Source organism: Pholcus phalangioides, unplaced genomic scaffold, assembly GCF_987345545.1.
Source record: "Pholcus phalangioides strain wild (caught in Gottingen) unplaced genomic scaffold, Ppha-v1.0 ptg000017l_1, whole genome shotgun sequence".
Taxonomy (NCBI): Eukaryota; Metazoa; Arthropoda; class Arachnida; order Araneae; family Pholcidae; genus Pholcus; species Pholcus phalangioides.
Window position 1 is genome coordinate 45,938,580 of NW_028301610.1, and position 14,060 is coordinate 45,952,639.

At 37.1% G+C, this 14,060-nt stretch overlaps 1 protein-coding gene across 2 annotated transcripts in view; it reads left to right on the top strand.

The window, feature by feature from the left end:
- Positions 1–2,673: 2,673 nt before the first annotated feature.
- The window catches only part of LOC149073515 (TBC1 domain family member 15-like), a 196,274-nt gene continuing 184,887 nt past the window's right edge, over positions 2,674–14,060 (top strand). Inside the window, exons 1-2 of one of the 2 annotated variants that reach the window (XM_089247174.1) lie at positions 2,674–2,847; positions 2,929–3,032. In XM_089247174.1, the coding sequence (XP_089103300.1) occupies positions 2,988–3,032 (45 nt within the window). In that variant the 5' untranslated portion in view covers positions 2,674–2,847; positions 2,929–2,987. The remainder of the gene's footprint in view (positions 2,848–2,928; positions 3,033–14,060) is intronic. The other variant, XM_089247173.1, reaches the window with a different exon arrangement.

The following is a 14,060-nucleotide window of genomic DNA, read 5'->3' on the forward strand; positions in this document are numbered from 1 at the left end:
GTCAAAGGCCAGTAGTAGGCCAGCAGCAGGCTTAAGTAGTAGGTCAGTTCATTAATAGGAAGCATTGCAGTATCGATTAAAAAACTTTAAAGGTGTAGTGTCAATCTTAGAGGAAGTCCTAATACATTATCTTCTCGGATTGCATATAGACACCAATCAGCAAACCAAATGACGTTAAGACAGTCTTAAATATGTTCAAAATTACGTTTTTCCTGTTAAATTGAAAGGAATGGCATATGAACACTTTCGATTGAAACAACAGTAATTTTATGCAATTATAGTTTCTTAAGTTATACAGCAATAGTTTTAATTTTAAAATTTTAAAAATTAAATTATTTTCTCTCATGTATGATTTGGTCTCTTGGAGTTCGTTATAACTGAATTCGACTTTATTTGTTTTCAGCAAAGGCAATGAATTGGCACCCCCCCCCTCCTCAAAATTCATAAAAAAATACCCCAGAACAATCATTCTTTATTCGATTTCTATAAATAAATTTCCCATCAGACCACTACTGAAGATAGCTTTGTGCTAAACTAGATGGCCATCCGTCTGTAATTGCATGAAAACGATGGGTTTTTTTTCAAGCTTTCATTCTTCACCCATCTGCTTCTTGGATTACATTTACTACCAGCACTCAAAAGAATGTCAATGAACGGTCAACAAATCTTTGTCTGCTTTCTTTATGGCAGCCCTCTCTGAATGAAAAGTCTTCGAACACACACAATTTTCTGTCTTTACAGTTACTCCATTTTGCTTAAACCTCTTCTAATAGTTTGTGTCAGAGCCTACTGTCACCCCCAAGTCGTAAAACCACCAAGATTACATGAACAACTTATTTTATTTTTTTCCTCATGTTAGTGTTGCTTGAATAGGGGAAAATTTGCGAAAAAGATATGCTATATATATATATATGCTATTCTATGCATTTTGTTTGCAATTAAATTTTAGTCAGAGTGACTAAAAAAATTTAATTTCATAAATTTCTTCGTTGCCCCCGTATCAGTAGCCGTGGCTCCCCTTTTGCGAGATTTTCATCCGTGGCCCCCCTGAAATATCCTAGGGCCCACCTGGGGCCATATGGCCCCCGGTTGAGAACCACTGTCCTATATCCATGTCCCCCCCCCCCCACATCCTGCAGGACGGCCCCCTAGGCTGGGATCTTTGGCAGGCCCAGTGAAAAAAAAGCAAAAAAATGACGAAAACCGTTCTGAGCCCCACGGCTGGAGCACTGCCTATATCATGCTTCCGCCCCCCGAGGGTGGGGCTGACAGTGCTTCAGCCAGGGTTGGTGCGATTTTTATCACTTTTTGTTTTTTCACTCTACAAATGCACTATAAGGCCCTAGAGAAACTCCGTCTAGCTACCCGCGAAAAATCCCAGCCTATGGGCCATGGCTCCCACAAGGGGTGGTCTGACAAGGTTCCAGCCCTGGGGTCCGGGAGGATTTTAATCATTTTTTTTTTGTTTTTTCGCGCTATAAATTCATCATAAAGGGGGCCCCCGTAAAAGATCCCAGTCTAGGGCGCCGCTCCAGGATGTGAGAGGTTATGTCTTATATCAGATCAGAGGTCTTCAACTTTTTTTCAGTCGCGAACACTGCCCGTACCCATCATAAAAAAGCACCCTTACTGCAAGTTTGGCATACGAATGCATGAAATGACGATGATTTCAATCCTTGAATACAATTCCTCCAAGGTGTTTAATTACAACGTTGATCAAGTGCTCGTGAGCACGAAATCGGACACAAACATCAAGCACTTTGGGTACTTCAGGGAGCACCGTGGTGCTCGCGAGCAACGGGTTGAAGATGCCTGTCTTACGTATATGGTAGAGGCTCAAAATTGTTATCAATCGAAACACCTGCCATCCATTGCTGCAGTGGAACCTTTTTTGATAATGGACACCATGGGCATGGCCCCCACAGGGGGGGGGGTGGCTGATAGGGCTCTAGCCCTGGGGCCCGGGACGGTTTTGCTTTTTCACTCTATAAATCAACTACAGAAGGGGCCTGTTAAAAGTCTGACCGAGGGGCCCCGCAAAGATTCCAGCCTAGGGGTCCCGCTACAGGATGTGGGGGCCATGACCATGGGACCGACATTTTTTCCCGTTCACTATAATTTCACCGTAATATATAGTGAAATATATTGAGGCCCTATTCCTCACTCTTCAAAAGTGTCCCCCAATGCAGTGTTTCTCAACAGCCGACCGTGACATCATTCATACCGGGCCTATTCTTTTTTTTTTTAAATTGAGAAAATAAATGCTCCCACCGGGGAACCCCGTAAGGCGAATGACATTCGCAGGGTCGGGGTAAGTAACTCATACTGGGCCAACTGATCTGCCGTTTCATTTTCCATTAGTCGTGCATTTGGCCGGACCTTTCACTGACAAAAATAAATGAAACCGGGCCGGGGCTTCCAAAGGTAGAGAACCACTGCTCTAATGGAAAGTGTCCGTTAACAGCGAGAATGTTCGTTATCGTTATCAATGTTCCACTATACACTGTCTTCCACAACTGTGACCAATACCACAACGGTAACTTTTTGTTATCAATCAGCTCCTATATAGACCGGATAAGAACCAATCCAAAACACCTAGAATAATGGAAAAGTGGCCCACATATGATGCAAGTTCAGAATTGCTTATTAAAAGGCTATGGTGCCAACCATTCAGCTCCCAAACTAAGTTTTAGCGCCTCATCTGCGGTAAAGGAAAAAATAAAAGTTTGCCATCGGGGAATTTCGAATGATGTCACGGTTAGAGCCGTCCGACGTGTGTTTCGTTTCTATAAGCAATACCAGTGCGATTGAATCAACTCATCCGTTGTTTTAACGACTCTTGCGTTGGTAACCCGTATTTTAATTAATTAATTTTCATTTTGTCAATTTTTATCCGTATTTTTTGTTAAAAGTTCATAAATTTTTCAGTCTTTCAACAAAATGCGAAACAGATAGTTTCATTAGAGTCCAAGTGAAGCCAACTACAAATGATGGAAAGTCCTGTAGAAGATTTGACGTCGGGGATATCAAAGGTAAAATCAAATGATGAATTGACGGTATAACCCTTCATTTTTTTTAATTTTTTCTATCATTAAGAGGAATTAAAAGCAATTTTTCTGCGACAAAATGATGAAACTGTGATGATTTTGTTACCTCCAACTCAAAGACCCCTCAAATTGAAGTGGAGCCCCTCCCAAGGCAGGTTGGCCTTTTTTTTTTGTAGGCTCCTGTTTCAGGTTTTTCTACAAGCTTTGTAATAAATTTATTCTGTAAAACAAGATTTCTCCATGTCCTCTGGCTCATTGGCAGATAGTGACTTGAATTGCGGCCGGGGAGGGGGAAAGGGCATGATAATAATGTAGGCCTAAAGTCTGACCGGGATAAGATGATCTTGTCTAATATACATACATACATATTGGATATACATACATATGTATATACATATATACATACATATTGGATCAGGCGGCTTCATCATTGAAGCTGGGGGGGGGGGCAACCCCCCAGGCTCCAATATCTCTGTGTTGTAGCGAGAGTTCTGTCAGCTGATTCCACGGGGAAGCCATGCCCCAGCAACTATTGCCTAACCCACTGTGTGAAGGAATTTGCAAAAATTCTCTTCAATGATTGGTATATCAAGTCATGGATGCAAGGCTGTAGCAACAGGGGTGGGCAAGGGGATCTGCCTCCCCGAAATGTGAGATAATGGGCAATATTTATAAAAAAAATCATAGTGAATTATATTGGTCAACTACTCAAGTCTCCCCCCCCCGAAACACTAGTTGTCCCCCTCCAAAATATATTTCTGGCTATGGCCCTGCATGAATACATTATTTTTTGCCATATTTTGCTCTGAAAAAGTTTAATTACTTCTTTGCGGCTCTATAAAAGCTCAATTATTTATTCAAGGATCATTTAGAAGTTGAACTGTGACACAGGACTTGACATGACCCGGACCAGCGTCGGTGCCATCCCGTGGAATGTCGCAGCTGCGGAGGGAGGGTACTCTCAGCAGTAATCACATGTAGAAAATTTTAGGCGCTGATGTTAATTTTCTAGTCGCCATGGCAACCTGACGCTTGTCAAGCCTTGCTATTGTGCTTAAAATTTTCAAAACATGTGACTACTACCTTGGACAAAAGAAAACACGTGGCTCTTAAAATATATGCGGCATAAAAGTGGTAAATGTTGTAAGTGCCAAAAACAAAAATGTTGAGAAATCGCAAAAAATCTGTTTTTGTAGCCCATAGGGACGTTCACACTAGCAACCCCTTTACACATTCCTATGAACTACAGTTGTGGTACTTATCCGAATCATGGATAATGTTATCATGAGGGTATTGTTATCAGTAGAGCTTGTATTATATGCAAGTGCATAATTCGGCCTTTTTTAACATTAATGCATGTAAATGCATAAAATCAAAGAATTTTCAGAATAAGTCCATATTTTTGAAAGTTTATTAATTATTATTAGGCGAAGTTATTTGTAGTGTATACATATGTGGGGATATTTTTGTAAATGAATATGCACTAATAAATATAAAATATGAATTTTTATAACATCTGCTTTTGGAAGAGTTGATCAACTTTGCTGAAGAATATTAAGAAGACACCAACGAATAAGGCAAAAAACCCAAAAAATCCTAATGCATTTCAATACCAATGGGTGTCGTCTTCAGAGGGGAAATATTTAACCACTAATCACGCTGACCGAGTTTTACAGTTGGGTTGAATACCAAATCTTAATGCTTGGTTGCTCAGCGGAAAAAGTATGTATGTTCACTTTATTCTGACCACGAGGTTTGAAGTGAACAGATGTACTTTTTCCACTGAGCAACAGCATTAAGATTTGGTATTCAACCCAAGTGGGAAACTCGGTCAGTGCGATTAGTGGTTAAATATTTTTCCTCTAAAGACGACACCCATTGGTATCGAAATACATTAGGATTTTTTGTGTTTTTCCTGTATTTGCCTTATTTGTTGGCGTCTTCTTAATATATGTTTTTTTTTTGCAGTGATTTTTAATGTGTATAGATTCTTGATTTATATTTTGAAATTTTTACCTTTTTCTGGATTTTTAGTACACATTTTAGGTGTCTTTGATCCATATTTGACACTTTAAGTGCATATTTTGACCTATTTAATTGCATATTTTGGCATTTTAAGAGCATATTTTGCCACTTTCTTAGTGCATACAATCTGGGCTCTAATTATTAGTTTTGCAAAGGACAGAATGAACTAATATAATAATATAGGAAAAAATGTGTTTTTAGTTATCAGCACTTCAGATAATGTTATCAATTTCTGTGCATTCTCGAAGCTTAAAGTTATTGTTTATCAGGCTGCAAGACTGTATCAGACTAGAAGGTGTTTCCCCCCTCCCTTTGACAAAAATTTACATACTTGATATCATAATCGGTCTGCAGTATTTGCTGTGATCCATGTACATGTCAAGCTGCTTTTGCAATAACCTTGCTATAGTGAAGGCAGAAAGAGCCTTTTTATCAAGTTTTTGATCAGTTTTTCCAGTTGACCAGATTCAAAAATTTATCTTTTTCCAAGATAATCTATTCCCAAGGGATCTATGAAATGTATTGTACATAAAAAAGTATCAAAATTATTTGTGATATATGCACTAGACAGTTCCATTCTAATGCCCCAGAATAACAAAAATGCAGAATTGCGACTCAAAGAAAAAAAGTCTCATTTCAGAATAGAAATGAAAAAAAATAAAAGATTTGAAACATTTTGCAACCAATTATGTGGCAAAGAAAAACAGAGTTGTCCCATTTTATCAATAGCTGTTTATCATACGTCTTATTCGTATTTTTATCGGAAACCCTGAGTCATGATGTGATCAGATTAAGCGGCATGGGCTGTACTTTGAGGACTAACCTTCTAACTAAAAGGATGTGGATTTGATTCCCTGCAAAGACAGTTGAATTTCCTTTTCTGGATTTATCTTTGCATCAGCCAGCTGTCAAAACCATATCGTAGTCATAACAGAGTGACATCTTTGGATAAGTTGCCATCTGGTGGCAGTGTCAGCAATGTGAGGTTTGGCCTGAGTTAGGGCTGGCTGTCCATGTATGGCATTCATCTTCAACCCGTTACTCGCAAGCACCCAGAGTGCTTGATGCTCGTGTCCGATTTGGTGCTCTCAAGCACTTGATCAACGTTCCTATTAAATACCTTGTACAAATTGCATTCAAGGACTGAAATATTATCTTGATCGCATGCATTTCTACGTCAAACACGCCGTAAGGATGCTCTTTTGATGATGGGTACAGACAGTGCTCGTGACTAGAAAAGGTTGAAGGACCTCTTCTGATGTACACATGGGCGGGATACGGGGGGGGGGCCCAGCATCAAAGGTGGAGTCGTCTGATCTAATGTATATATGTATAATCATCATCTTGCCCCCCCCCAGCACATTTCGGCTAACGAATGTGATTCCGGAAAGAATTATCTTCATTAGCTCAGGTATCACTGTAATATTAAAATATAATATATCGTTAAATTTGATTGTCAGTATCATGGCAATAAAAATCTTCGTTACCAGTTTTTTAATATTCATTTAAATTATAAATTGTGTAATTAAAATTCCATATCAATCATTTGAAATTACCTATAATTTTATTTTCAATTAAAAATGGCAATTTTATTCATAATTATGATGAATTTTAAGAGAATTGATATTCGCCACCGAATATTCGGTATTTGCCCAAAACATTAGCCAAATATTCGGTATTCTGCAAAATCACTATTCATCCCATCTCCTGATGACAACCTGTGTTAGTGCCAGATAAAAAATCAAATGCGCAACAAAACAGCATTAGTCATCTTATACACTTTTTAACAACGCTTTAAAATTAGCATATTCTCTAAGAATCAAATGTACGAGAAAGTCAGCATCACTGCCATAATCTTTTTTTTTTATCATGAAGCAGTCTCATGTCACAATCCTTTTGCAGATCAGTCTGCTACAGTAGTCTAGTGTGCTCAACTGGCAAGTGAGAGGATGTGAGTTCGATTCCCTGAAGGGGCAATGAATTTTCTTTCCTGGACTTACCTTTGTATCAGCCTGCTGTCAAAACCTTTGTACTAATAGCGGAGAGTGACATCACCTTCAGATAAGTTGTTATCTGGTGACAGTATCAGAATCTGGTGACAGTATCAGAAAAGTGACCTTTGGTCTGAGTTAGGTCTGACTGTCCATGTACAGAGAGGTGGGCTACACAAATTTTGCCACCCTTCTCCCTTTCTAGTCTGATTTTCATGACCACTAGATTCTTTGAATTTGCCTGTCAAGAGTAGAATAATATGAAAAAATATATAGGCATGTCCCGTAAAATACAGAATGATCCAATAAACCTACACAATAAATCACCCCTCCCAACAGATTTTCTTGGATCTGCAGCTGGACATGAAGTCCCTGACATAGATTTTTCAACTCCCCTCAGGAGCTGCGATGCACATTTGTAGAAAGATGGGTGTATGCAGAGTGTTCTGTTAATGGACAGACAAACTCTCAGAGGGTTGTTGGTAGACAAGAAGAGGAACGCAAAAATTGCAATAGAACATGGTGTCACAAACCACGATGAGAGGGTGAAAATCTTGAAAAAACGCATGCAGGTTTTGACGCCACGCTGGTACGACAGAAAGTACAATAATAACTGCAAAAAGATTTATTTGATTAATTATTACAAGAGTTGTTGGAAGTGGCAACAGCTGACGTCATTGTACAGTCTACGACAACGTAAAAACAATTCCCAGACGCGCGCTCGAAGATACCAGGTATGCTTTTGATGTCCGCCACAGTGGCAGCAATCCACACTATGAGATCCTCTGGTGTGTCCACAGGCGTCGCATAAATGAGTGATTTAAGGTGACCCCATAGGAAAAAGTCATACGATTGAGATCTGGTGAACGTGGAGGCCAAGCAACAGGGTCCCTCGCCGTTAGTCCACATCGATTTGAGTTTTTTGCGATTTTCACCCTCTCAACTTGGTTTGCGACACCATGTTTCATTGCAATTTTTGTTCCTCTTGATGCCTACTAACAACCCTCTGAGTTTGTCGGTCTATTAACAGAACACCCTGTATAGAAAGAAATCTCTTTTTAAATTCAAATTCGCAAGTAAACCAAATATTTACTGAAAATATGATTTGCATGATTATTGCACAGCAAATAACTATTGGATGCATCATTTAATGTATGGTGGAAGATGTGCGAGTCCTAAAACTTCAAAAAAATTTATGGGGAAGCAAAGTACCAGGAACAGATGGGAATGCGCTAATGAATTGTTGGGACCAGTCGCACAGATTTACAGGAGTAGTGTTGCTGAGGGTATCACCCCAAGAGATTGGAAGCTTGCTAATGTGGTTCTGATACTTAAAAAGGGCATTAGAGAAGCTGTGTCCAATTATCGCCCTGTGAGTTTAACGAGCTCTCTCTCAAAAATTTTGGAAATTATTATCAAAAGGCAATTGGTGAAGTGGATATGTATACACCCCATTACATTTTTATTAAAATGTAAGAAATACAGTGAAACTCCTAAGACGGCCACTCGGCATTCTGAAAAAAAGTGGCCGTCTGCTGAGGGTTGTATGACAGGAAAAGCACATTTCAGGGAGCGTGGCAAAATAAGAATTTTCAATTTCACAAAAAAATCTTATGCTCTATTGACTTACAATGCTCACAAAACAGATACATATTGTAAAGTACTGCCCGTCGTTACATCCGATTCTATTTTTATCTTTCCCAATGTTATTTTGCACTTGCGAATGACAATAATGAAACAAACAATTTTCTTTCCACTAATAAAGTTTAATACAACATTAAATTTTTTACATTTCTTAGAATTTTAACCAGTTAAAAAGATTAAAACATTAATATAACTTTTTTTTTAGAGTTTTAACTTTTGTAAATATCATATCAAATTATTTCTATCTCTTCAATCTGTTAGTCGAAGTTCATTATATCCATGGGTCAGCGTCTCCTTCAATTATGTGGACATCACCGGCTTATGTTCCAAGTGATTGAAGCGCCGCCGCTCTGTGTCCCATGTGGTGGAGGTTCTGTATCAAACATCAGCTCGCTCCGTTGTCTCAGTCGAGATCCGCTTTCCATACGTGGGGCCCAGGTCTTGATGAGGAGTCAATGTCTTGAAGTGAAGGCGAGCGCTCCATCTCTCTCTCGTGCTATGGTTGACAGGAGTAAGAACCCCTAGGTTGCCACGTTCAACCTAATTAGACTGTCACTTCACCAGAACATGACGACACACTCTGCTCAACGCGAGACACCTTGTTAAATGATCTGATCTATGTATTTAAATCTCAATCTGTCTTTCTCAGCATACTGGTGGCCTTTAAGGGAGAGTTTCCGATTTCAAGAACCAATCAGACAACAGAATCAATATCCTGTAAAAACTTAATGTACTGAATTGTAAAACTGATTTACATATCATACGGAATAAAAACACTATTTCAACTTTTGACATATGGAAATTAGCAACATAGAAAAAATAAAACATTGAAGACCTGGCCAGGGTCTGCAACAATAGGCCTATTACACATTCTCATGAAATTATTGACCGTGAAGTGGTCCATGGCCTACAGATGGCATGAAGCAAAACATTGTGCAAACATGTGTAAAACATTGTGCAAACATGTGTAAAACATTGTGCAAACATGTGTAAAACATTGTGCAAACATGTGTAAAACATTGTGCAAACATGTGTAAAACATTGTGCAAACATGTGTAAAACATTGTGCAAACATGTGTAAAACATTGTGCAAACATTGCACATTTTTTTGTATAATTATATTGCAAAATATTTATCACAGTTTAATATTGTACAATAATATTTGTTTTTTGAGTTCGATGACGATCCCCCGCGGAACCCCCGCCGCTGATCTGTGAGACTTCCCATCAATACTGGTGGGCTCTCATGTTACGATATACAGTGAAACCTTGTTGCACCAATACTCGTTATAATGATAAATCCCTCCACAATGTTATTTTTTCGAATATTGTTTGAAACAGCCTTTAGTCTGTAATGCAGGGGTGGGAACTCTGTGCCAATTGCTCCATCCTGCTTCAATAGTGTATTTTCGTATTTTTCTGTGCCAAATAGCCAAAATAGCAAATTTTGCTTCAGTATGCCTGGAATTTTGAAAAGGATGCCAAAATTTTTTATTCCTGCTTGCCATGAAACGATTCTTCCCTAGAAGAGCGTGTTTTATTCCTCTGTATGCCTTATTTAAACTATCGGTCCCTCATCGGGCTGTCCATCGCAAAACACTGATAATATCCATGATTGTGACACAGAAGATGGTTTGCAATGGTCTTTCAGCTTTAAAGCGCAAATGTAAGTCAGTTTCCACCACTGGGGAAACAGCAGAATTACTGTAGTAGATCCTCATTGTGTCAAATTCCAATGTTTCGTGAAAAAAATTTTCATTCCTGGAGTATAAGAGTATGTTCGCTGATTTACAAATGCTAATTTAGAAACTAATAAAGAACCGAATAACCAGCATTAAATCGCCAATCTCTCCAAACAGAGAGTGTCAAGTCGCCAAATAACGAGTGCTGAATCGCCAAAACTTGTGTTGATTCTTCCAAAATTCTCTCCCATTTTGCAACAATTTCTTTCTGAGTGTAAAAATATTTGAAAACTTATAGAAAATTTTTAGCCCATTTGAACTGCTGCTGTTACAGACAGCAAATAGTAAGCAAAAATCATCTTAAATAGACTGGTGTGAAAAATTTCATGACAGTCGCTCTTTCAAACAAGGCGTCAAAAGCCTGAAACACCAAAAACAAGCTGATAAGATGTTTAATATTAAAAGATTGCAGTTGTTTTATTTTGAAAAAGTAGGGGTTTAACGAAAATATTCCTGTAAGTTAATGTCGCTGCTCCAATTTATACATATCTGCTCCAAAACTGCTCCGAATCCTATATTTAACTGCTCCGAAATGGACATTGTCACTTCCCACTCCTGGTAATGTTAAATTTCTCTTGATACAACGATATCCTTTATTATGACAAACCCGTCTATATAACAATATTTTTTAGGAGGATTTTGAAAAACCACTACAACTTTTATTATATCTATTTATTTTTTGCTCGAATATCCTTGAGTATATTTTTTTTAACTTGTGCCACATGTTTCAGTTCTTCCGAGGACGTCTAACAATATTGGTGTTGGGCATCACCTATAATAACCAAAAGTGTTTGGTGTTGCTACTTTTTGTGTGATACACAAAAGTGTATTGCAATAAACCCCTTTACAGGAGCAATACATTTCTAACTGAATTTCTTTTATCTGCTAATCAATTAAAATATTTTGCAGCGAATAAATACTTAAGAGCATTTTTTGGTGATACTGAAAACATCAATTTAGAAAAGTTGCCAACAGCAGCATAAATTTGATGACACATGATGATAATTTTCACTGTCAATTTAAAGATAATTCCTCTACAAAGCTATTTTTTCTTGGTTCGGTATCTATTGAGGTTTCACTGTATCTTATGTGCAGAACTTGAAATACTAGATCATCTGCTTAATTCCTTAATCTGTATTATCTGGGATTTGTTCTTTTTTTATAGCAAGTACTGTACATGTTCTTTCTTCACATTTCTTTTACTCCCTCACTGTTGTTCTACTGAATATCTGAAGAAAGTATCCTCAAAGCTGAAACTTCCACATCTTTTACTTATTCAGTAAAAACCATAGACTATATTTGTCTGGTTTACCCTGCCATCCCAGGAGCAAATTTTTAAACTGTTTCACCAGCTAGCAGCAACCGTATAGCATTAGCCTTTGTCATCCTATTTGCAAATGTTTCCAATGTATGTTAGTGTCATACATGAACAGAAAATTTGATTGATCTGAAAAGGTCCGATATATAAGGTCTGAAATATGCTGATATATAAAGATTATAAGGTTATAGAAAAAGAACTTCCAGTTCTGAATGTACTAGGAAGAAAAAATTCACAAAAACGTGTTTTTTAAACTCTTATCTAAAAGGAAGTGGGCGCTGACTGCATACAGAGGTGGCCATGGAATAGGGGGGTGATTTTTGTATTAGGTCTATTGAGCCTATTGTCTGTCCCAATAAAAACTGGCTGCAAAGTGGGGATGGCCGGGGAATAGGGTTGGCCACCTAGGAGAGTTTCACTATATTTATAGATTTATTAATATGAGAATTATGTTAATTGCATTAATAAACATTTCATTTTAATTAATTATTAGAAGTTTGAATGAATTTTCAGAAATTTTATTGTTTCTAATGTAAATGCTATTAAAACCAAAAACCCTGGTTTAAACAAAAACCCGGTTTTTTAAGAAATATATATTTTTGTAACTAGAATCACCGATTTATGAATTCTCATTCACGAGCATCTTAAGTTTTCTGAACATGTTCAGCGTGGCCAAAAAAATTGAATAGAATACTGGATTTCATTTTCAAAAAGGTCTCTTTGCGTTCTCCTAAAGTGATCCTTCCACTTTTTTGTGGCTTAGTTCGTCCTGGATTGGAGTATGTCATCAGGTTTTGGAGACTATACTTAAAGGGGGACATTGACCTGATCAAGGAGGTGCATAGAAGAGCCATGTGTGCACTTGATAGCACATAGGGCTTAAACTATAAAGACAGACAGATATCATGAAGTGTTTAAAATTTTCAACAGGATGGATGAAATGGACCACTAGTTATTAATACATCAAAAATCAACTGCTTCAACAAGGGGACACCAGTATCGATTGGTAAGGGGTAATTCTAGGTTGTGGTGTGTTGCAGGGAGTTTTTCTGTAATAGGGTTGTGAATTCTAAGACAATTGACACACATTTAAAAAGAAATACGATTAACATATTGGATAAATCAAGAAGCTATCCATGCTTAACACTTTCGGGTCTGAGCTATTTCAACTATGTTTGTCCCTGTGGACTGAGGGTTTTTGGTGCTTTTCATGATTTTTTTTTAAATACTTTGAATATATATATATCTTAACAGTTTTTTTAGCTAGAGATTTCAAACTCTTTTCTTTCATAACATAGCAATTAGTTAAAGGTACTAATAATTAATATTTAATGAGAAATAATTTAAAAAAGTATGTTTTAGAGTTTTAAAAAAGTTTCGCATAAGAAAAAAATCATTTTTCAACATAAAATTACAAACAATTCTGAATAAAACTTACCCAAATGTTGTACAAATATCTAAAAATAGTTTTTATTTAAAAAAAAATATCTTGTAAAATTTGCTTTAGTATGGTACACTTCAAAACACGCATTTATGCACACAGCAACACCACAACGTTCGCAATAAGTTGGAGTTTCTTTCCTCAATCTTTTTCCAGTTTCTTCCTGTGATTTGTTCCGTTACTCCTTTCATCATTTAAATGAATAATAATTTTATAAAATATATGTCCTAAAACATTTGAAAAAATAAGTAATATACACAAAATTTTGTTCAAAAGCAAAAAATCAAATATATTTACCAGTGCTATCGTCATCATCTGAGAACTGTGATTTTGAATCCCTTAAACAAGCAGGCGGGTATTCTGGACAGGGTTGGTAAAAAAACCGGTTTTTTTGGTTTAAACCAGGTTTTTTTGGTTTAAACCGGTTTTTTTGTTTTAAATAGTATTAACATTAAAAACAATGAAATTTCTGAAAAATCATTCAAACTTGTAATAATTAACTAAAATAAAATGTTTATTAATGCAATTAACACTATTCCCATGCTAATTAATCAATAAATATTTATTACATTTTAACAAAAACCATTTTGCCATTTAATTATTTTTTGCTTAACTCAATGGATTACTGTGTGTTTGAAAATTCTTTTGTTATTATTAATCATATAATATACACTGCTGGCCACCGTAAATGCAACACCCTGAAGGAAGCATGCAAATAATATGAAATTTACAACATGCATTAGCGGAGGTGAGATATGCAAATGATTAGAATTTCAGCGCAGACGCACATCACGCGCGCCTGTGGCGTCACTTCAAAGTGCTATTTAAGGCTTGGAGATTTCGACGATTTGAA